General features: G+C 39.4%; 1 protein-coding gene across 2 annotated transcripts in view; it reads right to left on the bottom strand.

Moving 5' to 3' along the window:
- Positions 1–18221, bottom strand: part of CAMK4 (calcium/calmodulin dependent protein kinase IV) — a 139621-nt gene extending 121400 nt beyond the window's left edge. The window contains exon 1 of one of the 2 annotated variants that reach the window (XM_063181456.1): positions 17910–18221. In XM_063181456.1, coding sequence (XP_063037526.1) covers positions 17910–18082 — 173 coding nt within the window. In that variant the 5' untranslated portion in view covers positions 18083–18221. The remainder of the gene's footprint in view (positions 1–17909) is intronic. The other variant, XM_063181455.1, reaches the window with a different exon arrangement.
- Between the last annotated feature and the right edge of the window lie 6012 nt (positions 18222–24233).

Below are 24233 nucleotides of genomic sequence, written 5' to 3'. Positions count from 1 at the left end.
GTTAATGTAATTAATGCAATGCAATTACAAATAACAATTAATGTATTAGCAGAAAAGTCCAAAAACCTGTTATCCTTCATCATAACAGACTTGCCTTCCATCATTCTACCTGAAGCTGCTGCTTTTCCATCAGTATGGCTACACAAGGACTCATTGCTTTTAAATCCCCCAATTTACTCAAGAACCTTGAAGATGTCCCAGCCTTGGCTGATCAAAGTAATTGTAGTGAAAACTAAGCAGATATTACATGCACAGGAAGTTGATGTCTCTTAAGGCATGTGTGCAGATGAAGTCCTCAGGCAGCCTCAGTCAGAGCCAGAGAACAGTGCTGACAGAGGATGACAGCCTCTCTCTTTGCCAGCCTATGCAAAACATCAGTAGACCACAGAAACTCTCCACTGACTAGCTCATTAGAAGTCACCTGGTGAAGCTTTTTAAGTAGAGCACAGGAATCTTTTATCCTTGGCACAACTGAAATTTTAGTTCTGCAACTACTTCAGTCTCGGTAAAACTAAAATGATTGAAACTCAGAAGCGCCTTTTAGAATATTAATGAAAAAAAAAAAAGTGAGTTTGCAATGGTGTATGTACCACTTGTCATGGTATATTCTCATTTCCAGCACGATCTTTCCCAAGAGGTGAGGCACCTCATCCTGGATGAGGTTCCAAGTGGAAGAGACACCCATCACCCACTCTCTTTTGGTTGTGAGTGCAGGCTGCATGATGGAACAGCTGCAAGGACACACAAAGCACCCCTGAGAAGGGGCAAAACACCTTCTACTGACATCCCTGTTTCCTCAGTCACCCAGGGCTCCTGAGCCCATAGCTGAGGGGAACAGACAGAGCAGCACATCCAGACAAAAACGGTGCTCGACAAGTCTCCAAACACCTTTCAGGACCATCATTATTCAAGCTCCCCATATAACTCTCTTGGTGTTGAGCAGCAGAAACAAACAACATTCCTCTACAAAAAATCTGCTAAGAAGAAGGAAGAGAACAATAGGATCACTACACAGGAAGCAGCATCACCATTCCTGAATTATTCACCATCATTTAAGCATGCAGATGGTACAACAAAATTCTTACTTGCAGAAATGGTGAGCAAAGGATTTACTGCAGAGCAGCAGGCAGATGCAGTCTGTTTTCCAAGTACTGTGACTTCCACTTAAGTATCTGCATTTAACAAGAATAACTGTGCCTACCCAAGCAATCACTTGAATGAATTGAAGACAGCTTTCTAACTAACAATTCCTTTCTCACCATCAGTCAGTGAACTAAAAACCCCAGGCTGCAGACAGTTTTTAAAGCTGAATTTATGAAATTTTAGGGAAATTAGTGTTGTAGGAAAGCATATTTTCCAATATTTTTGCTGTGTACCAAGATTTGCTCATGCTACTATGGGCAAAATTTCTTAAATGTTAACAAAACATATGATCTACGGTGAAAGATTCCCTTTTGTCCTTTTTGAAGAAATCAGGGTTTATGTTAAATATACGTTAGGTGGAAAACAAATCAGCTTTGTTTCATAATGATTGTAATGGCAGTATAAGCTGGAAAGCATTCTGTATGGCGATGAAAGAACAATGACCTCTCTGCAGCTTTTCAGACTTGAAAGTCAGAAAATACTGATTTCAGTAGTAGATTTGGCTCATAATTGGAAATGGGAAAAGCTGGGGGTAGTGCTGGTGTAAAATCAGTGAACACCCATCCCATTAGTCATCCCAACCTTGTCAGAGTCCAATCCTATGAAATTCAGAGGCAAAAGTCTTCATGGCCAACTGATAATTTTCACACTTCATCTTTCAAGGTAGATTAAGCTACTTTGGTAGAGAGTCTGGCACATGAGAACTTTAGGAAAGAAAGGTATGCTCAAAGCATGTATTTTGTATTGGAGTTTGAAGGGAAATCATTGACAGGATGACATATCTCTATCTCAGCATGGCAGGGCAAATTTTCATAGGATTCCCAGTTCAAGGCAGAGCCCTAAATGAAGTCTGACACTCCACAATAAATCAACAGTTTCTGTGCATCATAATGCTCATTTCATTCTCTTCAATTTTTTCAGGCCAGTTCATTTGAGATGAGTAACACTTCTTTCAGAGTCCATGAAAATGTTTATTTTTGAATGATTGAGGGATCAGGTTCAACATTGTTACTTCCCAGCACCAGAAGATTCTAACACAAATCAAGGCTGTGGAAAAGGCCAAATCAGAGATAACAGCCTTCTGCATTTTCTCTGAAAAACTAAAAGCAAGGAAGAATATTCTCACTTAGCTTTCCTCTTTCCACTACTCAGAGAAGCACAGTGTGGCAACAGGGGAAGAAAGGAGAAGTTTTATCATGTCAAGTTATTAGAAGGGTAACCCCAAGAAGATGCACAAAAAGAATTTAGCTGGAGAAAGTGAGAAATTGACAAGCACTCTGTAGCCACAGCTAGACATTTGTGAGCCATAATGGACAGCAGCTGTTGGCAGAAGCTTGACCATTTGAGAATAAGAGATGTGGAGTGAGCACGAAAGAAAGAGCAGATTCAAAACATCCCTTCTGAGCACCTCTGTGGGAAAGGACACCACCAGTTGCGGTCCTGGCAGCGCCTCAGAAATATTGCACGTTTGGAGCATCTCAGGTGTGGGGAAGCACAGAGAGAAAGGCTGCTCTGTACAGCTGCTGGAGGTTGACACACTTCCAGACTTCACCTCATGAGGCACAGAAGAAACCCGTGCAGCCGTGGTGCTCCTGTGGCCAAGAGCACCGGCAGCACACCGATGGGTTACCCTGCGATACCCGGCCCCCTGAGCTGGAAGTCAGAGATATGAAGCAGGATGAGTTCTTCAGAATCCAAGGGGAAATGGTCAGCAACAACAGCAACATGGTGTTTCAAAGACATTGAGATACAGTTCTTGAGGTCATGGTTTGATGGTGAATGTTACAGCTTTAGGTTTATGGAGAGGTCTTTTTCCCGCCTAAATAATTCCATTGTTTGATGTAGGCATTTTATCACCTCTGTTGGGCCCCAAGAACTATTATGACCAACAGCTTTCAACCAACTTTGGAGAGTATTTTTAACATAAATTCGGAATGCTGTGTTGTCCATCACTGATAGAAGATGGAACAAACACAAAAAAATAAGGGTTCCATTAGACTTCTAAATACCTAGCACTCATTTAATCTCCATCAGTGCACCCTCTTTGGTGGTTCCCATTCACCTGACATCAAAAGGAATCACAAAAGTCACTACACATTAAAAGCTTGCCACTCACCCTCCCATCCACCCAAGGTTGCACCTACACGTGTGTGCACACATTTGAATTCACAGCAGCTGCATGAATTACAGAACATTCACAACAGCATCTTATTGCTCCAGGGACAATGATAAGCATGGTTAGTTTCAGTCAAATGTTTTACCTCCTAGCAGTTAAACAAAATTGAGTTTTCCTACAACAAAACTGACGCTGTAATGTAAGGTCATAGATGATTGCAGAGACAATGGAAGCTGACAGAAAGGACTAACCAGCCAAGGAGCCATCATTCAGATTATTGATTAGTAGATATTGAAACACCCTTACATATCTTTGTCAGGCTAAATGGCAGTCATTTAGGCACATATTTCACTGTCCAATTAGGATAATATATTTTCCAGCCTATTCCGGCCACATATATTTCTCTTATAAGCTATATTAAAAAAAATGGTTATATAAATATATTCCAGAAGCACTGAAAAACACTAATTGGATGCAAGACTAATAACAGCATTCACAATTTCTATACCAAAAACTATGCCTATAACACAAACTAAATTTTCTCTATCTGTCTATTAGTCTGAAACTCAACTTCTATCCGTCAGCTTCCCAAAATGGTCTGTCCATTGCACAGTTCATCAAAGAGAAAAATGAACTTATTTGGCACTGCATGGGGATTTAGAATAATCTAACAAAATTTCTGCTTATACTTAGTCATGAACACTTTTCCTTCGCTGGACTTAAAGGGGCTAACACCATGTGGTCAAACATAAAAAATAGTGACAATATGCGAAGACCTTCACCTTACCTGAACTGTGCCTTAGCACAGTAAAAAGAAGGTATAGGATGAAACCTTGCAAGGATGAGCAGCAGCTTCTGCCGCTTCACTCTTCCTTAAGACCTACTGTCAATGGGCACCTGCATCAAATGACAGGAGAGTAACATCTAACCTGTTTTTTCACCAAATGGAAAACATTCTGTGTTGAGGGTGATCTCTTCAGCAAGCACAGAACAGCCACAATACACTGAAAAGTGGCTGCAAGATCATTATAAAATTTTAATTCTGTTAAGATTTTGAAAAGCCTGTTATAAATCTGATGTTTTCAAATGTTAAAATCTTTCTTTACTCAGAAGACAGATGGAAAAAAGGAAAGGTCTTCAATGCTCACACAGATAGAAAAAAGTGAAGAGGCAAAAAACATGGGAAAAACAGATAAAATGATCAATTGTACATTATGGGCAGAGGATGAGACTCAGTTATTTGAGTAATTTGAACTCACAGATGAGATAGCTTAAATTGAAGTGATATCTAAACCTTTGTACAACACTGACATAGCTATTTTAGACTAAAACAGAACAAATGTGACAATTTTTAAAAACGTTAATTAGAGAGAACTGAAGGACTGTGCTGTTGCTCTGCATGGCTGAAGTCATTTAAAGCACTAAGAATATGAACTGTGTGGATATATGGATACATATATGAGCCTGGGGAAGAATTCATGTGGCTTCTGTAAAAAGAAGCTCCATGTTAAAACCACAGAACTTCTTTGAAAGATTCAGTAAGATTTTGAATATAAAGTAGGTTTGATTGATTTTGACACTTCGGTTTTCAGAAGTTCCTTGATAAGGTCCCTCAAAACAGGCACTTGAAAAAACCACAGAAAGCACCAATGAAATAGTAGTTGGTTAAGAGACACAAAACAGGGAAAGAATAAAACTTTAGTTTTCACAGTGCTGAGAGATCATAAATAAGTTTAATTTACCAGAGCTGGTGTCTGCTACCCAGAGAGCCGAGATGAGAAATGAGGTGAAAATACCCAGTTGGGAATTTTTTATAATCCAATTTCTCCATAATAAGTCTGTGCCCAGCTGCAACAGGCGTGTATTGAGATTCGGTTATAGGGTACTAAATGGCAGAGAAAATTCCCTCTAAATAAATACTAAATTAAGAATATTGCATGCAATCCTAATTTCCTATATTAAACAAAATAATTTTCCTATTATCACAAGAAAAGACATCTTGATATATAGTCAAAAATTACACAAATCAAGCCCTTGACTAAAGGGGGAAAAAAAGGCAGCCCCAAACCCAACAACTGTGAAGAGGTATAATGTATAATGTATAATGTATCATTTCACTGGGTGAATGTCTCCCCTGGTTTATCTCCATCTACTCAAAGCTCTGCTGGACACATTGCTGGGAAACCTTCTCCCACTAACTTTGTTAAGCAGGAAGGTTGGACTGGATGATCTCTGGGCCAAGCCCATCCGTTCTGTGATTCTCTGTCACCTCTCAAGCACCGCATACAAATTTACATGACTACTTTGGTATGAGGAACAGAGCTGAAGGTTCAGATTAGTTTCAGATTTCTGGAGGCTGAGGGGCTGCTCTGGGCAAGCATCAAAGGATAGATGCGCTCTTGTACCCCCTCTTCTAGGCATGAGCTTCTCACTGCTGATGGGAGACAGGATATCAGCTGTTTTGATCTGACCCAGCACCACCATTCTTACACCATAAAGACTCAAATTACTTAGGAAGATCAGTTGGTTCCAAATTGTATTGCAAACATATATATATGTATGCATTAGTCAGTAGACTCTGAAATGGCTGAAAGTTCTGGAAACAAATACTGAATGTTTCCAAACAAGATGTCTTCACAAGCAAAATGGAAAAGCACATTCATGGTATCATTAGACTTGATTCTTTCTGGAAGGCAAATTTAAGTTTCCTTTAAACAGTAAAACACACATACCCAGCGCACTGCATAGCTATCTCTGAGAGCAACAACTGCAGTTTAGGTACATTTTCCACTAGCCAGGCATTAGGGATGTAGGAGAGTACATTGGCCCCCAAAGACATTTTGATTTCAATTTGAGATAAGAATGCGACTAGGAGAATCTGGCTGATCCTTTGGTGGTGTCAACAGATCAATACTGAACTTACTGCTGCCAACAAGCGGACACTGAAAATCAATGCAGTTATTCTGAAGATAACTGAGAACTCTCCTGAGTCATCCAGACAGCTCCTGGTAACATGGGCAACCATGTCATACAGTCTCTTCTGCAAAACTACCACATACCAATTTTAGGCACAATTCTTGTCTGCCTTGCTCATATTTAAAAGGCTGTGACAGAAGTACAGATGGTTACAGACTTTCTTCTAAATTAAAATTTTTATTGTAACCATGGTCAAGGTAGTTCTCTTCTCCCTTGCAGGTAAGGAGTCCTTAAATTTAAGTGAATTATTCTATATCACAGATGTGGTCCTCTGTTGAAGAACCATAACCAACTACCTGGGAGTAAAAAATCCCAATTCCTCCACAGTGTGTTTTCAGAGGAAATACTTACAAGTAAATTTAAAAGAGATTTTTTATAATACTTAGGAAGGCAAGTATTTTATGTCAATGTTGCTGTGACTTTTCACAGCTGCAACTATTATGCTGGATGGATAAAAAATTAGGACCTATCAGGCAACAGAAAACTCATAGACCCACATAATTTTCAAATGGCATCTAAAATATTCCGTTTTGTCTGACAGATTTACTGGAGATGAGTCCTTCAACATTCAGGAGTCAATAAATTTATACACACTAAATCCACATTTCAAAAACAGGAGGAGGATTACACCTATCTGCATATTAAAACCTAATCTACTGAAACATCAAGATTTCTGTCAGCTTCCTGACTAGCACACCAATTACATTATTTGGCACCCATCACAAGAAGACAGGTGTAGAATGACCAATTTTGCAGCTTCTAAAGTTGTGCCCATTAAATACATGGAGATTATTTTTTCCTCTTTGCATAAAGATGATTGAGAGTACATTTGAGTGTTTTCTCTTTCTAGACAAAGCACTGGGAGCTGGGGAGAGGGAAGGTGAGAATAGATTCACTTAGCTAAAGAAGATAGGAATCACCAAACCAAAATAAATGAGACTCATTCTTGGTATGGGCAATACTGCAAGAATTCTGATTTGTTTCAGTTTCAGTTGGAGTGGAATAATGGTATAGAGGGGAACAATTTTATTAGCCATTTGCTTTTAGGATTTTGTTTCTCAGTCTCAGTCTCTTTGCCTTTGCATCTAACCTTCATCAAAACCTGCCAGAAACACATTGCACATTACTTCAGTGTTTTTGTTTTCATCTGACATGCAGGCATGTTTGAGTACTATGCCTTTGGTTGGTTCTACATCTTATTTAATATTTGAATTATCTGCTTTGGCATGAACTTTGGAGTATGCTGATTCAGTTGGCTGATGATAAAGGTGAGGAGGCAGTGGCAGTGCATCAGAGAGCTATAATAACAGAAAGAAAAAGCCTGTACTTACTACCTGGGGAGTATGATCAAGAGAAAAGAGATAAAATTTAGCTGCATTAACTGCATGGTCACGAAGTACAGACAAATAACAAGAACACCACTGTAAAATCTCATCAATTGCAGAGAAGGAAAATGGAAAACATACAGTTTGGGCAACAAACAACCAGACAGCTATAAGTCACCAAGACAGCAGTTGTAAAAAAGGCAAATGTGACCCCATGTCATCCCATTCAATAATGTTTATTGGTCTTATTAGAAAACTCTGACAATTTTGTAACTGGAGGCACTAGACAAACAGAGCTTCTGTAACCTCTTTATGTTCCAGCAGGAAAATAAATCACATGAAAGCTGCACCACTTTTGGTGTAGCTTGAAGAACACAGTCCAAGAAAGAACCAAAGAAAAGACAAAAACTGTTAAGAAGGACCTGAATCAGAACTCTCATAAGGTACCATCACACAAGATATTAACTTACTTCATACTTGCAATCTGGTTACTTTGAGCAAACTTTGTCTTTAATGAACACAAAACACAAAATGTGAAAAGATTTGTAAATTTTAATTCAAAATGATTGAATCATTCCCTGGTGTGAAACCGTCCCTTATCCACAATGTGTAAGTACTTCAATTACTCATTCTATCTCAAAACAAAGAGAAATGCCAAAATATTGAAATTTATCATGGGATGAAAATTGCAGAGTCCTCAAATATGAAAATTAACTATTGCAAAGATAAGAATATGTGGATAAAACAAGCTTTAACAGGTATGACTCTAAAGAATTACATATGGTCTGCTAATGGCCATTTGCCATTTCGGGTGACTAACACATCTTGTTAATCATTATTATTCTATCTTAACTGTGACTTAGAGCAAAACACAGTAAAACGGTATTACTAGGTGTTTGATACAGTTAAAATACATGGTTCATAAGAAACACCATGGCAAATTACTTAAACAGGCTATCTGGAATATATTTATTGTGTTAATTCACAAATAGCACACATAACCAGTTCACAGAATAGAGACTGACAAGAGAAAGAAGGTAATTTGGAGGGCTATTTATGTGAAGAATAAATTTCACCAGTCCTAATTTAGACAGTCATTTGCAAGGGAAATACATCTACTATGATTTTCCCGCCACAAATGACATTTCATCTTTCCTGAAGTCATGCAGGAAAAAAATGTAAAGAGGTTAAAATACTTTGGTTTTTTCTTCTACTATGTAAGTGTATAATGAACAATAAAAATAGCCTAGTATGGACCAAATCAATTGAAATCATTGTACATTAACATGAGCTAGTGTACAATAACTAGACAACCTCAATATTCAAATGGCATTGTGCTAAGGAGAAGGTGACCAAAGATTTTTTTTCTCATTTGAAATTAATCATTCTCTGAAAAGAATATTCTCTTTATGCTACTGGCAATCAAATCAATTCTCTGAACAACTTTTATAGTAATAAATAAAACTGCCTTTTTCACTCGGTTTTATTCCTGCTCCACCCACTTTTGAAGACTTATAATATAAATTATGAATAAAGATGGGATTATAATTTAAACTCAAAAATAATTTATGTGCATATTTATTATGGAGGTAATATAGAGATGGAGATGGGTTTCACCCCTAGGAGACAGAGAAAAAAACCCTGCTTGTGAATTTTAGTGTCTCTTTCATTGCAGATTTTCCACTACATATTGACCCCATTTGGAATTGATTACTGATCTTACTTAGAATTCATCAGTTGCTAATTTTAACTACTTAACTCTCTGTTCTTGTTTACAGTTAAGCCATTCTTGAATTAATATGCTGTGAAAGGAGAATAAGATACCAGTTTTCCTCCTCCCGGCACCAAACAAAATTCATTTATTATTGCCTTTTCAGTGCCATATGTGTTGCTCCAATATTATCAGTTACTTGTTGTTCTAGTAGCATTTTTTAAGACTAGAATTTGCCTTCCTCTTTCAACTCAAGTTAATCTTCTGACAGTTAGCTAGCAGACCAATGAACAGTGTGCTCCACAAGCATTTGCAGCTTCCATTGAAAAGGCTGCAAAGAATTTCCAGAGAAAAACAGATGGGGGAGAGGGAGAAGGGGAAAATCCCACCTTTATTAGGTTTCTTTCTCTGATCACTTGGAGACTAAAGTCATTAAACAATGCGATCAGTCATTTCCTAAGAGGTCATCAGTACCTACACCCTAGTTGCTTCCCATTACAAAATCAGCTTTCAACCCTTCCAATTTTAATTTTACTAGGCAACCAGAAAATCATGAGGGTTTGAAGAGAATGTATAGAGAAGGATCACTCAAAGCAGGCAGCTAAAAACATTGATGTACATGTATCCTACAACTCTCTGAGCACAGACTACGACAATGGTGTTGGAGTTCTCAGTATGTGTTGTATTCAGTTTTAAGAAATCATTATTGCACAACACAGGAAGCTGACAAACACATTCTCCATTAGGAAGACAAAAACCCAAACATCTGTAAAGCACTGTACATCAGATCAGAAATGTGGCTCATTAAACTAGAAAATATGTCAATAGGTTAAAAAATACATTAAAAAAAAAAATCTGTACTTATCCATTGCAGATTTTTTCAGGACTTTATAAGCCTTACCAAAACATCAATTTCCTCAGCAAAAATCTAAAACTATGTAATACCACCATTTTAATACAAAACAATCATATTGTGTCAAAAGCACCGAGTTTTTTTCTGGTCCAAAGCGTGTCCTTAAAATACTCTTGTTGATCCACAACTTTAGGGCTGGTGCAGGATACCTAATATGTCAGAAAACACCAAACACTGTTTTGTATTTAGAGATTCTGAAGGAGATACGTCCTCAAGTTTGAATAAAATTCAAACAACTAATCACCAATAAATATAATAGTTAAAGATCTTATTATCAAGTGAAAACTGCACAATTTACGTCCAGCCTTCCGTAGAAGGGTACAGAAGTCCAATCATTTCAGCAGAGTGTGTTTAATTATTTTAGAGCTAAGTACAAAATAAAATCACATACATCATCCTTTGGCACTGTCAGTGTGACTCTGTTAACAAGGACTATTTAGAGAAAATCAATATGAACATTATTTCAGAAGTACTAGAAGATAATATCAGTGGTAGCTGATCTGATTGACTGTCCCTCCCCGCCACCTCAATATAAAAAGATAAAACCACGACATTTGTTGGAATTTTTTAATTGCATTCCATTCTGTTAAAGTCTGTGGTGCAATCAGGGTTGTCCTCATTAATGAAATCACACTAAATTGACTATATTAAGATGCAGTATCAGTACCCAAAGGTAGTGAACTTGGTAGACATGGATATGCTTTAAAGACCAAAAACCTGAAAAAAAGTAAACATATTGGTGTGTTCATAATAATCTAAATTGAGAGGAAAATATGAATATTTGCAAGAAGGAAAAATTATTGGGGGGAAAGGAACGGAGAGGAACACATACGTGACCTTGTTTTAGAATTGACAGCTATCCCTTAAATCCAAGCAAGTTGGTTTTGGTTTTTCTTCACAATGCCTGGAGACAGGCCAGAGGAGAAAAGCATCACATGTCTCTGGTGAGGAGGGTCTGGGGAAAAGGACTGTGGAGATGACATCAGTTCTGAGATAAAGTTGGAGTTCTGGCATCTTATCTGTGGCATATGGATGCTCACAGCAAGGTATGCATTGGAACACGGACTATACATTTGTTGAAGGGCATAAAATTTAGAGTTTTGTTTTTCAGGCTGTGAATTACAACTCTTGGACTTGCTTTTACATTATCCACCACAAAATGCCACGGTATATAGACAGTAAACTGTCAAAGTGTTTTATAATTACTTTTGTTCCTCACGAGGGCTCCCATTTCCTTCTCTATTACATTTTATTGTCCTTTACGTCTAGCACAGATAACCACATAAACGAAAGGAGGCAAACTTATAATCTACAGCACCATGCTGTCCAAGCCATTACTCATGTGTAAACCAAATCCACTTTGGTAGATTCTCTCCTCTTGTTCCCTGAAGATCAAACTCAAATTCAAAATCTTTAGTTGCTAAATATTGAGTGGTCACTTGCAAAGTCATATTGTTACAGATTCTCCTAATTTAGCATTACTTTGGAGTAAAACTGAAAGGAGTAAAATAACACCTCATCAATCTATTAATGGGACAACAGATGCAAATATGGATGGGCCCTAACTGTCCATGTGTTTTAACAGAGAGTAAACTATGATAGTAATGACATCGACAATGCAAGGCCAAATAAAGCATCACTAACACCAAAATGCAATGCAATTTTCAGTATATAAGTGAATGATCATAAAATGTGTCATTCTTACCGGTTTTTTTTGGTTTTGTTTTTGGTTTGTTTTTTTTTTTTTTTTTTTTTTTTAATGTAAGAAAAACAAAAATTATAAATACCAGAAAAAACATTAGACAAACCAAGAAAAAAAAGCAGCTCCAACATTTGGAAGTAAATTGTTTCCCTTTCTCAGAATTATCATCCCTGGAAGAAGAATATTCCTTGTGAAATTACTGATTGTTCAGATAATAAAAGCTTGCTTTTTGTGAACAGAGGAAGTATGGTAAGAATGCCTATGTAAAGAAGCAAGGAGCAAATAAATATGCAAGTTTCTATGCTTAAATTCTGCTTCATTTTCAAAGCACAAGGAAGTATGTGTTCTTTATAGTTATACAGTCTGAACTCCTACTAATGGCTCATTCATATTGCATATATATAGATGAAAATAATATTCAAACCTCTGCAGGTTTTTCCAGACAATGTGCAGGTCAGAAGATTGCTTTCCCAAAGCCCAGTCAATATTGTGGGTAGCAGAAGACTACAAAAGAATTGTTCTCATCCACTGCAATAAAGCTGCCTCAATTTATTACACTTTAAACAAAATAACAGCTAGGAATTACTATTTTTTAAAATTTCCCGATTGAAATTTTCAGACACTATTCAGGAAAATAAAACTTCTTTGATCTTAGTGACTGAAGAGGACAGTTAGCCCTTTCTTGCAAGCACTTGAACTTCCACAGATGGGGCACAGGCTATTGCAAACTGCGTATTTTTTCACTGAGTTTTCCATAACTGATGGTCTTTTTAAATGTGGCTATTTACTATGCGAGCAAGCTTTAAACATCTCTCACTGGAAGAATTTTATCTATTAAACTGTGTCCATTACAATCCCTTACACAACAGTGTGCACACTTGCGCACACAAAAAGATACTGTGTGGAATTAACATATAATAATGTGCTTCTGATACCACAGAACTTCAGTAAATTTATCTGCCCTCCACCCAGAATCACACAGGCTTATTCCACAACCACTCTCTTCAACTGCTCTTGAAAATACTTATTTGATTTCAGATTTTCTCTCTTTAGCAAGACTTGGACTTCAATAATCCTGGTAGGTCCCTTCCAATTCAAGATATTCTGTGATTCTCTCTGTAATATGCTAAAAGAATGACTTTGTTACATCTTACCTCTTGCAGTTCAATGCGATGGTTTTTCAAGTCTGACAATTCTTGTATTAACACAAATTATATGATTTTCACTCCTAAAACCAATCTGTGTGAAAAACTTTTTCAGTATTCTTAAGAGTACTTACTTCAAGAGCTATTCATTTTCTCCACCAGAAATATAATTTTTCAAATTAGAAAACATTATCTAAACCAGTGACATAAATGCATGGTGGCTGACAGAAAAAAAAACCCTTGAAAATCAAGAAATAACTGTTCTCTATCATAATTTTTCATTATTAATAGCTCTTTTTTTCAAGTACCAGAAAGCTGTCAAATTTACACAGAACTGATCACCTATTCATTTCAGGTATTATTTAAGGAATAGTACATTTTCTTTCACTGCTTTTTCAACACACAGCTTTTTACCTCCGAATGAACCAGCTGTTGAGCTGAACCAGACAAAACTGGGAAAAAAATCACACCCTGGACTGAGTAAAGAATTTTAGTTGTCAAAACCTGGGCTATTCACTGCAAGTTCTGGTTTCTAGTACCCAAGTCAGAATGTTCACCCTGCCCACCTCTTCAACAGCCTCCCCGCCATGGGCAGGAGCTGTCTGAGGGAAAATGCTTCCCTCAGTTTGTGGCACAGGCACAAACACACGGGCAGTTTCTGCTCAAAGATCACAATTCCTAAAAGGACTCTCACAGTCAGACAGCTAGCACCACAGACACGTGCTGTCTGTCAGTTGCATCCCTGCATCACTTCAGAAAATCCTTAGGTCCTCAAAAAAAAAAAAAAATTCACAAGCAAGTGACCAAGAGTGTTAGGAAGGAGGGCCAGACCTAATTTAATTGCACCCTAAAGCACACTGTGAAAATGATTTTTCAAAATAAACAGGGCAAAGAGTCTGTAAAACAAATTACTCTTGAGATGAACAGAAAAAGGAACTTTTGGGGGTTTTTTGATGAAGGGAGGGAGGGTAAAATAATTGGCATACTTTCAAAGCAAAAATTGTTTGAACTTCCAAGCATCAAGTGCAAAACCAATCCATTTCTATAAAATAATGCTTTTATCAGCTTGACAAAGAAGTTTTTGCTTTGTTAGCTTAAATTAGCTAACAAAGAAGTCAGCTGATTTCATCTACTTCTGCCATTACAAAAGTACGTGTTAGAGTGGCAGCTTTCATAAACAGGATTGACAGAGTAAGATGTCATTCTGCACACTGAAATCTTGAGTTCAAACTCTACATTAGATTTAAACTTTCTCTGTGCTAAAAACTCAAGGACATAAACCACCTATGATTCAGCTCACACTGTCGGTCCAAGCTAAGCTGCCAAGTACTGAGAGCCTTTCAGTCTCAGTCTTCAGCAAGGATCACACAGCTGAAAGATTGCCCAGGCAGGAAAAGGTAACCTTGGAAGAAAGAAAGCCCGAAGGATTTGATTGGAAATACTTTCATCTACTTTTGACCATTTAATAGATTTGCAATCTGCCTACAATAGTAACATTAGACAGTTTCAACTGAGATAGTTGTGTAGTTAGTTAGGCAAAGAAGGCACCTGTCAAGTAAAATTCCAACAAAGAAAATTTCCATTTTTTGTAATATTGCTGAGTTTCAAAAAAATCATTACTGAATTTCTTCTTCAGTCAAATACCATATTTAGACCAGCCCAGAAGCCCAAAGATACAGCAAAGGTTATATAAGGCTAACAAAAGGTTTCAGTCCTTAAGGAAATACAAATTTAGAGTACAACATTTTCAACATCTTTTTAGAAGGGAGTGTGGAAAATAAGCTTTTAGATAAAATACACTCAGAACAAAATTCCAAACTCTACATCAACAATTGCAACATGTAAAAGAAAGACATTTTTTAAAGCAAAGCACAAAATTTCACATTTACAGTATTTTGAGCTCCACTTATACACAAAAACCCTTGTAAAAATGGATTAAGAGGAAGGTGAACTAATCAGGGCTTCAGTGGAACATAAAAACAGAATAAAAGAATGAGAATAAAGGCCTATGTTGCCCAGAGTACAAACAGTGGCCAAGCACAGATGCCTCAAGAAGAATGTAAGAATAGAGCAAACTCCTGTCAACACTGTCAGAGAACACCCTGAAAACTCTCAAGAACTTACAGTTCAATAGTTAGCATCTTCAGGTTTAATAAGTCTTAGTGGATTTCCTGCATGTAAACTTGCCTTGTTGCCCATTAAGTCCATGTAATCCCTTAGCATCCATAGTATCCATGGCCAGAACTTCCAGTATACTGTGCTAAAGTGGCCTTACCTCCTGTCATTGAGTTTTGACTGGATACCCCATTTTTTGACAGATACCCCCAAGAGCCTGCATGAAAGAAAAAAAAACAGCCAACAAGCACCTCTAATGAGATGTTCCATCCATGCCATTTTATTTATCCAAACTTCATCTGCCATTTAAATGCCCCAACAGTAGAGTAAGTTGTTACTTTCTGTAATTCTTTCTAGGCAACACAACCTTTAAACCTTTGACAATTTACAAAGACCAGCAAATACTTCTGTTAAACCCCACTATCTATGAACATGCTGAGCAGCACAGACATGTAAAGTGATCCCTGTGGAACTCCACTGTTTAAAAACAACTGCAGACTCCCACCTAAGTTTAAAGCCCTTTTATCATTCTTTCTAAAGGATCATCTCCCTCTTCTTCCATGACTCCTCAGCTAGTCATACAAGCAAGAGTTACAGAATAAGATGTCTTAGGGATATGTCAGATATACTTTGCACAAGGAGCACTCCTTCCAAATGGAAATTCCTATATTTGGCTACAGCTGTCCAAATGCAGATCTTTGGAGTCTGCCAAAAGACATCTTTCAATCCCTGTATTTGCTAAAGATAATTTAGGACAATCTTTTTCACTGGTTATTTCAGTATATTACTTTATTTACTGCATCTAAAGGGATCACATATAGCCTCATTATTCAGCCTCACCTGACACATTTTCCCCAACACTAACCTAAGCAATGAATAATTTTGTTTTTGTAGACATGCTCAAAACCATAGGCAAAACTAAAAGTTTGGAAAAAGGGTTACCAAGACAAAGCAATACACTTTTATATGACACTCAGGAACCAAGAGGGATTGTTGGATCCTCTTTATAGATTTGGCAAGATACACCTATCAGAGGGATTCTGAGACAACCATTAGCACTCAGGGTGCTAGCTCTGAAAAGATCTCAAAGCTGGCCTAAGGACGAAAATCTCATTGATCCATTAGACCCATTAGAGAAATTTTCTCTCAAAGCATGTACCCCTCCAAGTTCTACTGTCTCTTCTCTACCTCAATCTTTGATTAGGATGGTTGTTTTCTCCTGTATTGTTTCTGTTTTAAATCTTACTTCCTAGCTCTACCCAGGAACAGAGCAGACCTAAGGGCTCACATCTCCACACTGCTTGGGTGTGGTTATCTTCCATATTCAAACCTTTTGTTAATGTTTCAGCACTTACTCTCTCACCTTGCAAGTTAGAAAAATCTCATCCTTACTCTAGTAATTTTACAGGCATTAACTCTTCCTACCAAAACCTGGAGATTTCACACATTAAAAACACTTCCTTATGCAACAAACCCAAGATGCATCACCAATGCATATTGCACTTAAGCAAAGCCCACAGTCACTATCACAAATGGTGGAAGGATTCTAGACAGACCTCAGAGAAGAGTACTAATCCAGGTGACAGGGTTGGTACCAACTGCTGTATTTTGTTTGGTTTCCTCTTTTGTTGACTCTAGACACACAACCAACACATCAATATTTACTGCTTTATATTTTTATGCTTCTGCACAGGGGTACAGTGAAGTCAAATATAAATGTGCTAAGCATACATAAAATTATACCTATTAAATCAATAGAATAGCAGCAATAGTGGGGGGAAAAAAAGAATTATGCTATATTGCCATATTCACCTTTCCTCCCTCTATCAGTTAAGGTACAGAAAGCACAGGTATGGTTTGTAGCAATAACTTTCATTGCATGTCCTTTGTGGAAAAAGTATTCTTCCAAGGCAACCATGTTTTTATCTGCAGATTTCCTACATTTATTCAGGAGTTTTAATGCTCTATCATTGGCAAAACTAACAATTGCTACTTGCTACCTACTGACTTACACATTTAAGTCACGTACTGTGAACTTCAAAGACCCTGCAATTTTCCACTTTTTTGCACATTATTTTCTACCTGAAAATTCAACATGAACTAACAAATGCATTAAGAGGGCAAAAATCGCACGTCAGATATAGTTTTTACATGAGACTTCAGTTTCTAAGAACCGGAACACTTGGAACCTTTAAGTTGCTGGGCAGGACCATCACCAGGGCAGTAGTGCAAAAATTAATGAATGAAGATGCAGCAGCTCCCTCACCTACCCTGCACCCCGATGGGAAGGACCCTGCTTGCAGAGGCCTGTTCAGGGAATCCTGTCTCGGGTGGGAGTTTTGTCAGCGCACGGCTCCACTAATGGAGAGAGCGGCGGAAGGTCTGGCGTGAGGGATGCCGCGAATGAGGCGGCGTTTCGGCGCTCTGAAGTGATGCCCACCCTTCAGCCGGCAGCACACGAGCACCGGCAGCACACAGGTACCCTACCCCAGAGCCGCCCGCTCGGGCCAGCGTCCGCCGAGCGCAGAGATGCCTCCTCCCCAAAATCATTCCCTTCACCCGGGGGTTTCTCGGCTCGGCTCCCGGGGAGCTGGGATTTTTCCTTCGAAAGCCTGCCCCTGGTGAAAGCCGCCCGGTCTCCCGCCGCCGCTCACGCACGCCAAAGTTTTGCCGCTCTGGCCACAGCGGCGCGGGCAGGGACACCCAGCCCCGGCCGCCCCCCGCCCGGCCCGGCCCAGCCCGGCCCGGCCCGGCCCGCCTCACCGTCCCAGCTCGGACTCCAGCTCGAAGTAGTGAGCCAGGGTGTCCTTGTTGGAGCCATCGATCCAGTAGTCGGGCGCGGCGGAGCCGGGGCGGCTGGCGGCCGAGGAGCCAGAGGAGGAGGATGAGGAGGACGAGGAGGATGAGGATGAGGAGGGCATGGTGACTTTCAGCATGCCGGGACGCCTGCCGGGGGCTGTCCTCTCCTCCGCGCCGGCTGCAGAACGCAGAGCGACAAGGCGGAGGCTACACCTCGCCTCCCTCCCTCTTTTTCTCCTTCCTTACTTATTTCCTTCCCTCCCTCGCTCTCTCCTCCCTCTACCCTCCTCCTCCTTCCCCCCGCGCCGCCCCGGAGAGGCGGTGGCGGGTGCCCAGCCCGGCGGGCCCGGGGCGGGCCCGGGGCGGGGGATTCACCTCCATCGCCCCCCGCCCGCTCGCTCCTTCCGCCCGCCGGGCCCCGCGGCCGAGCCGCGCCTGCAGCGAGACCCTCGGGGCCGGCCCGGGGCGAGGCAGCGGGAGCGGGACACGGCCCCGCGGGGGGACAGCGCACGGCAGGAGGAATCGCGCCCCGATCCGCGGGCGGTGTGCGGCGGGGCCGCGCGGGATGCGCAGCCCGTAGGGCGGTGGGCGCCGGCCCGCCATGCCGCAGCGTTTTTCCAGTTTCCGAGCGGGAGTTCAGGAATTCTGCCGTGAATTTGGCGAGGAGGGTGTGGGGGCAGAGGCTGAGCAAGGCAAACAGCAGTGGGAAAGAAGGAGACTTACAGATTCTTGAACATGACTATAAAAATCCCCAAAACACATCTTCTCTTCCCACCAGAGAACTAAAAGAAGCCATAGAGAAATAAAATTGCTTTGCTGCAATGCCATTCTCTAACAGGTTATGAAATCTGCAGGTTATGAAATGCATGCGAATTATACTAAAGCATGCTACATCCCCAACTGCAGAATCCTTAGGCAGAAACATCTACAGAAGGGTCGTTTCTGTTGGTGTAGTGGTGAAATAAAACAGCAGCAGTTGTGTGTGCCTTGCATGCATAGTGTGCCAGAGCAATCCCACTCACATCCTCTCTGTGCTCTTACACCCACTCGCACTGCCATGCCAGCACAGGCAGGAGGTAAAATGGACCATGTGCGAACTGCACAGCAGAAGGGACAAAGTATTGTCCTCCCAATTTCAACCAAAATTGACTGGCCTGTTTTTTAAACATTGTATTTCTTCCTCAAATAAAGCACAGTATCCTGTTCAGTGTTTTGCTGATTTGGGTGTATTGAGATGTTTTCCAAAATGATTTGTTTCCCCTCCTCATAAACAAGTCTGTCTTTTACTGTTCTATAAATTCCTAACTGTAACTGGATGGGGCAAGTAACTTAATTCTGAGCCTCTTAATTTCTCAAAGATCTTAACAAAGAAGTGCTTCTCTCTGAGTAACCAGATAATAGAAGAAGTATATCCTAAACGAGTCTTTGTTAGCAGTGGGAGAGAATGAGAGATAAATGAAATAGATAAAAGAGAGATAAAACCTTTTTGCCTTGAGTTACTACCATTATAAAATTTAAATGTAGACCCCACTGTAATTTGAGGTTTTATCATTTTCAAATTCATATTTGGAAGTCAGGAAAAAGTAACCCAAAGCCCTGATTAGAAAACCAAGTTACATCAAATACAGTTTGACAGCAGCTCCAAATTTCCTTTGAGATGAATGTCATGCCCAAAGCACCCACTATCAGTTACAGGGCTGATATCAGCACCAGAGCACCAGGCAGCCTTTTCACTGCTGCTCGTGCCCTCTTTCAACCCCCCAGCTTGCTCTGCCTCTGCTGGTGCATGCAGAGCTTTTCTTCAGAAGTCTTTGGCTGACAGGTGACACTTTTTCATCTTATTTGTTAACAGCATCTCCTGGGAGAAGAAATGGTCGCTGATTAAGTCACACACACAAAAAAAGGCAAATCAGCACACTTAGAAGACAGTGGTTTTCTACATTGTATTTTCAGTCAAATTTCTAATGTATTCTGCAAGCCAAAGGGCAGATAAAATTCTGTTCTGGTGGGGTTTTTGAAGAAATTATTTTAGTAGCACTATATTTATCCAGGTACCTGCAATCAGGTTCATATCTCTAATGATCTAGGTATAGTTACCATGAGCCTTCAGCTGCTCCTTGGTAAATGACATAGCACCAGTGGATTTTTTTTTTTTTTTTTTTTTTTTTTGACTGGGATATATCTAGAAAAGGCATTTTACTTTCTTTGAAACTCTGACTCAAAAGTGAGCTGCATTGCACGATGCTGACAACCTTGTACTTGAAAACTGACTGGACCTTGTTCTTCAGAAAGTCCACATCCTTCAAAAATTAAGATCACAATATCCAAATATGTCCATGTGGAATTAAAGAAAGTCTTCAGGTTGCACAGTGTATCTAACCAGCAAAAAAATGCCTCTCAGTCTCATGGAAACCAAAGACAGATTTCAAATGTGCAGTGCTCCAACTCAGGTCTATGTTAACCATGTGAAGGTTTGCACCAACTTTATTGGACATGAAACTAAAATGCTAACAAATCTTCATTTATCAATTTGTGACACACTATGTACAAAATTTTATTATGAAGATACAAAGATCATAATTTTCTTGGCAATAAACCCAGGTTACAAACTCAAACAAAAAAGGCAGGTCAAGGAGGAAGCAGTTTATATGAACAAAACACACATGCAAGAGATGTCCAATTTTCTGCCTCTTGCCTGTCACCCATAAATTTAAGCCCCAAAGATCTGATGTCTTGGTGGAGGTGTGGGATCAGTAATCTTTCTGCCCTCCTGGTTACTGTAGTCCTGTTTTGTGAATGCTCTTGTCCTTTGTACAGACATCACTGCACCAGGTATAAGCAGAACATACCTTAGAGGGCTAAATTAAAAGGTAAATGTAGGATAGGAACTTTTTTAACTCGACTTCTGAAATTTTCATACAATTCTAGCAGTTAGGCCTTGTGTAGGAATTAAAAACAAAAACCAAATTCTGTCTCCGGTTTTGAATAAGTAGTTTCCAGTTTGTGGGCATCATTTGAAAGAGCACTGTGTTAGTCCTCTGAAAGTTAGGTCAGTATTTCCTCTTGGCCAAACTGCAGCAACTTCTTTTTGAAGGTACAAATGTCTCCACACCTATTGTAGTAAAGGTTATCTATGAAAAGAAAATTGTCAGATATAGTCCCCATTAAGGAATATTTTTCTCAAAGTGCTTTTCATGTACTAGAGCTTCCTTTTATACAGAGATGATCCAGTATGGATTCTGCATTTCCACCTGTGCTAGACCAGCTGCTTACTTGAGATAATTGTAATGCAGATTAAGTCTTCTGAAACAGAGGTTGCTCAAACCATGTCACATACAAGTCAAAGAAGTTGAGATCAAGGCAAATCCCCAAAGTTTTCACTTCCCTTCCCTGTCATTGATTTTCCCTGCTGAATACAAAGGCTTGCATTAGGTTTTATTTTCTATAACATCTTTCATCTCCCACTCAGCTTCCAGTACCTCTGAATCACCATGTAAGCTTCCATGGATGCCTGTCAGTTGGGAATGCTAAAAACTTCTGCAAATTTCCTTGTTTTTATTTATGTATAGGAAGCCTTATTACTTGTATTGAACAAGTTCATCACAGTCTCTTAATTTATTATCATCTTTCATGCTGTTTTATGTGTAAATCTAAGTCTACTTAAAGATTTATAGAGCTGCTGGGTAAAGATGGACTCTTTCATCAGCTGTGTACATGAAGAGTTTAATTCAGGTGAGAAGAAATGCAGTGCTGGGAGAGGCCAGCAGAATAGTGATGTTGGAGAGGAGGTGTCATTATGCAAGAAGACAAAGAGGAACAGACTGACCCTTTGCAGAGGGACGTTAGAGGTGAAGGAGAGTAACAACGTGCCCTTTACCTCAAACCCTACTCACAGGTTTTGAAGTCAAGATGATTTTTTTTGCCAGAGACTGGGAAAAGCAGATGTGTAAATGGGGATAAGTGGTTGCCTGATGATAAACTGTTAGAAAACAGTGTGATTCACCCATCTCTAAACCACATCATGTGGGCTGAGGGTATCAATAGGGTCATTTTATAGTCATTGTGGGAAGGCACACAGAACTGTTATCTTTGCACCATAGTCACTTATCTTTCCTGTCCCTCTTTAAGTGATTCAATAAATCATTTGATTTCTAGGATGTAGGAGGATACTTGAAGCATTCCCTTTCATTTTGCAGGATCAAACAGCACTGGTTCACCAAAAAAAAAAAAAATAAAGCTGGTCCACAAGTCTATGAGTCACTAACCCTAAATAAACCACCCCCTTGAGGACAAGCTTCATAAACCAGAAGTCACCTGGTAGGACCCACCGAAGTTACACATAGCTCTGCCTGAGTTAAGATCACTTAGCTGTTGCTGGGTCTCTAATCCCTGCTCAAATAAAATCCAGCTGGAGGTCCTCTGCCATTATCAGCAGCTAGAGAAATTTCTCCAGGATACAGTGTTCCTTGTTTCTAAGGCAAAATTTTCTTTTCCTTGTCAAATGCTATTAAGTAGTTTAAATATGTAGTTTTAAACTCCCTCCATCACAGGGAAAAAGAACACCTGCCTCTCACCACCCCCTGCACCCCCAAAAAAAAGCAAACCATGAAGTGAACTCTAAAATGTTCAAGTAAAATTGCAAACTTTATGCCAGGTTTAAGGTGATGCCAGATTTTCAACCCTTTCAACAGAAAGTTGCAAAAACATATTAGGAAAACAAATATAAAGAGTCCTAGTCACAGGCAAGCACTCTAAAAATCAAAGATGACAATGTTAATATTGTTTCTTTCACTCTCAAGAAAGAAAAGAAAAATTCATCCATGTTTTGCTGTTTGGAAAAAGAAATCTGCATACAGGAAATTTTATGAAGACTATAAGAGGAAGGCAAAATTAGCAGTTTCTGAGAAATGGTGATTTATATGAAGAGAATTCACTTTCCCAGGGTAGGCTGGAGTTCAGCCTCAACTCAGTTGTAAACCACTCATTTTGGAGGAAGGTTAGGAGGACGTTTAAGCACCCTGTGTGGATTTGGAATGAATTGAAGAAATAAAAAAAAACCTCCATACTTAAACAACCTTCTTTCTTTTTCCTAAAATGTATGTTTTGCCCAGCGCTGAAGAAGACATTAAGGAATAATTTGAAGGGGAACAGCTGCCACTCAATTTTAAAAGTTAGTCAGTGGTTGTGCATGTCCTTTTGCTGATTTGTGAGCAAAACCCAGTTAAAAATTCAGCAGGTGCCTCTATGTTATATTGCCTAGCAGAGAGAGGCTGTCTGCTTGGTCTTCCCATATAAATACATGCAGATTCAACAATGCAAAATTTCTTACTACAGGTATAAAGCAAACTCTCCATTGCCAGCACCTCAACACCTTATCTAGTTGTAAAGTGAGTTCAGTAGCTGATCCATTTTCAAGAACTTAATAGCCATCGTTAAAACTGAAGAGAATTCAAGGTGTATCCCTACTGCTGTTCCAAAAGGCAGCTAAGTTACTAGCTAGACCAGCAAGTAATCTCGCCTTTCCAGCTGTCTGATTCTGTGACCTTCCCTTACCCCAAACAAAATAAATAAAACCCTGCTGTGTTGTGAAAACAAGTAAGGCTATCAATTCTGACTGCTGCAATCCATTATGGAGCAGACCTTCTTTGTTTCACTCATTTGCCTCATATTTGAGTGGCTATAAATTGAGAGGGCTGTTAACTGTAGTGTAGTTGTGACTGGTTTTCTTGTGACTTGAGTGCCAGTGACAACAGTGGGAAATACAGTTTGTACCCAGGGCATTGTACAGAAGAGAAAAAATAGCTATTCTAATTTGCTTCAGTGATTTCTGATTGGATTGCTTCCAGTTCTGCAAATTCAGGAAAATTGCAGCTTTTATGAGACAGGAAATGGCTGTAGTTTGTTGATATTGTTTTGTACATCCTTCTGATTAAGCATCCAGATATGGTCTTGTTCAATTGCAATCTAATCTGAGTGCCCTGGCTGATATTGATGATAACAGGCTTGCTGTGTTAGCTAAAGGGATTCTAGAAAAGATCTGACTCTGGAAAAAAAATCCAGGTATTAGAAAAAATATCCAATTCCAAAGTAAAGGTTAACTATTTAGTTTTGTGTTTAGCTCCAGTACTAGACTGTGCCTTTGGTCTCCATGAAGGCAATAATTTCAATAGACAGACCTGATGCTTTTGTTGAGGGATCTCAAAATGAGACAGCAGTTGTGGGAAATGTTTATGCAGAAATTCCAAAGGAGTGAAAATGCCTGTGTGTGAGTATTTCAGAGAATAATTA

The sequence above is a fragment of the Melospiza melodia genome, chromosome Z (assembly GCF_035770615.1).
Source record: "Melospiza melodia melodia isolate bMelMel2 chromosome Z, bMelMel2.pri, whole genome shotgun sequence".
Lineage (NCBI taxonomy): Eukaryota > Metazoa > Chordata > Aves > Passeriformes > Passerellidae > Melospiza > Melospiza melodia.
The sequence above is the reverse complement of the archived record's forward strand: the minus strand, read 5'-3'. Positions and strand labels throughout refer to the sequence as shown.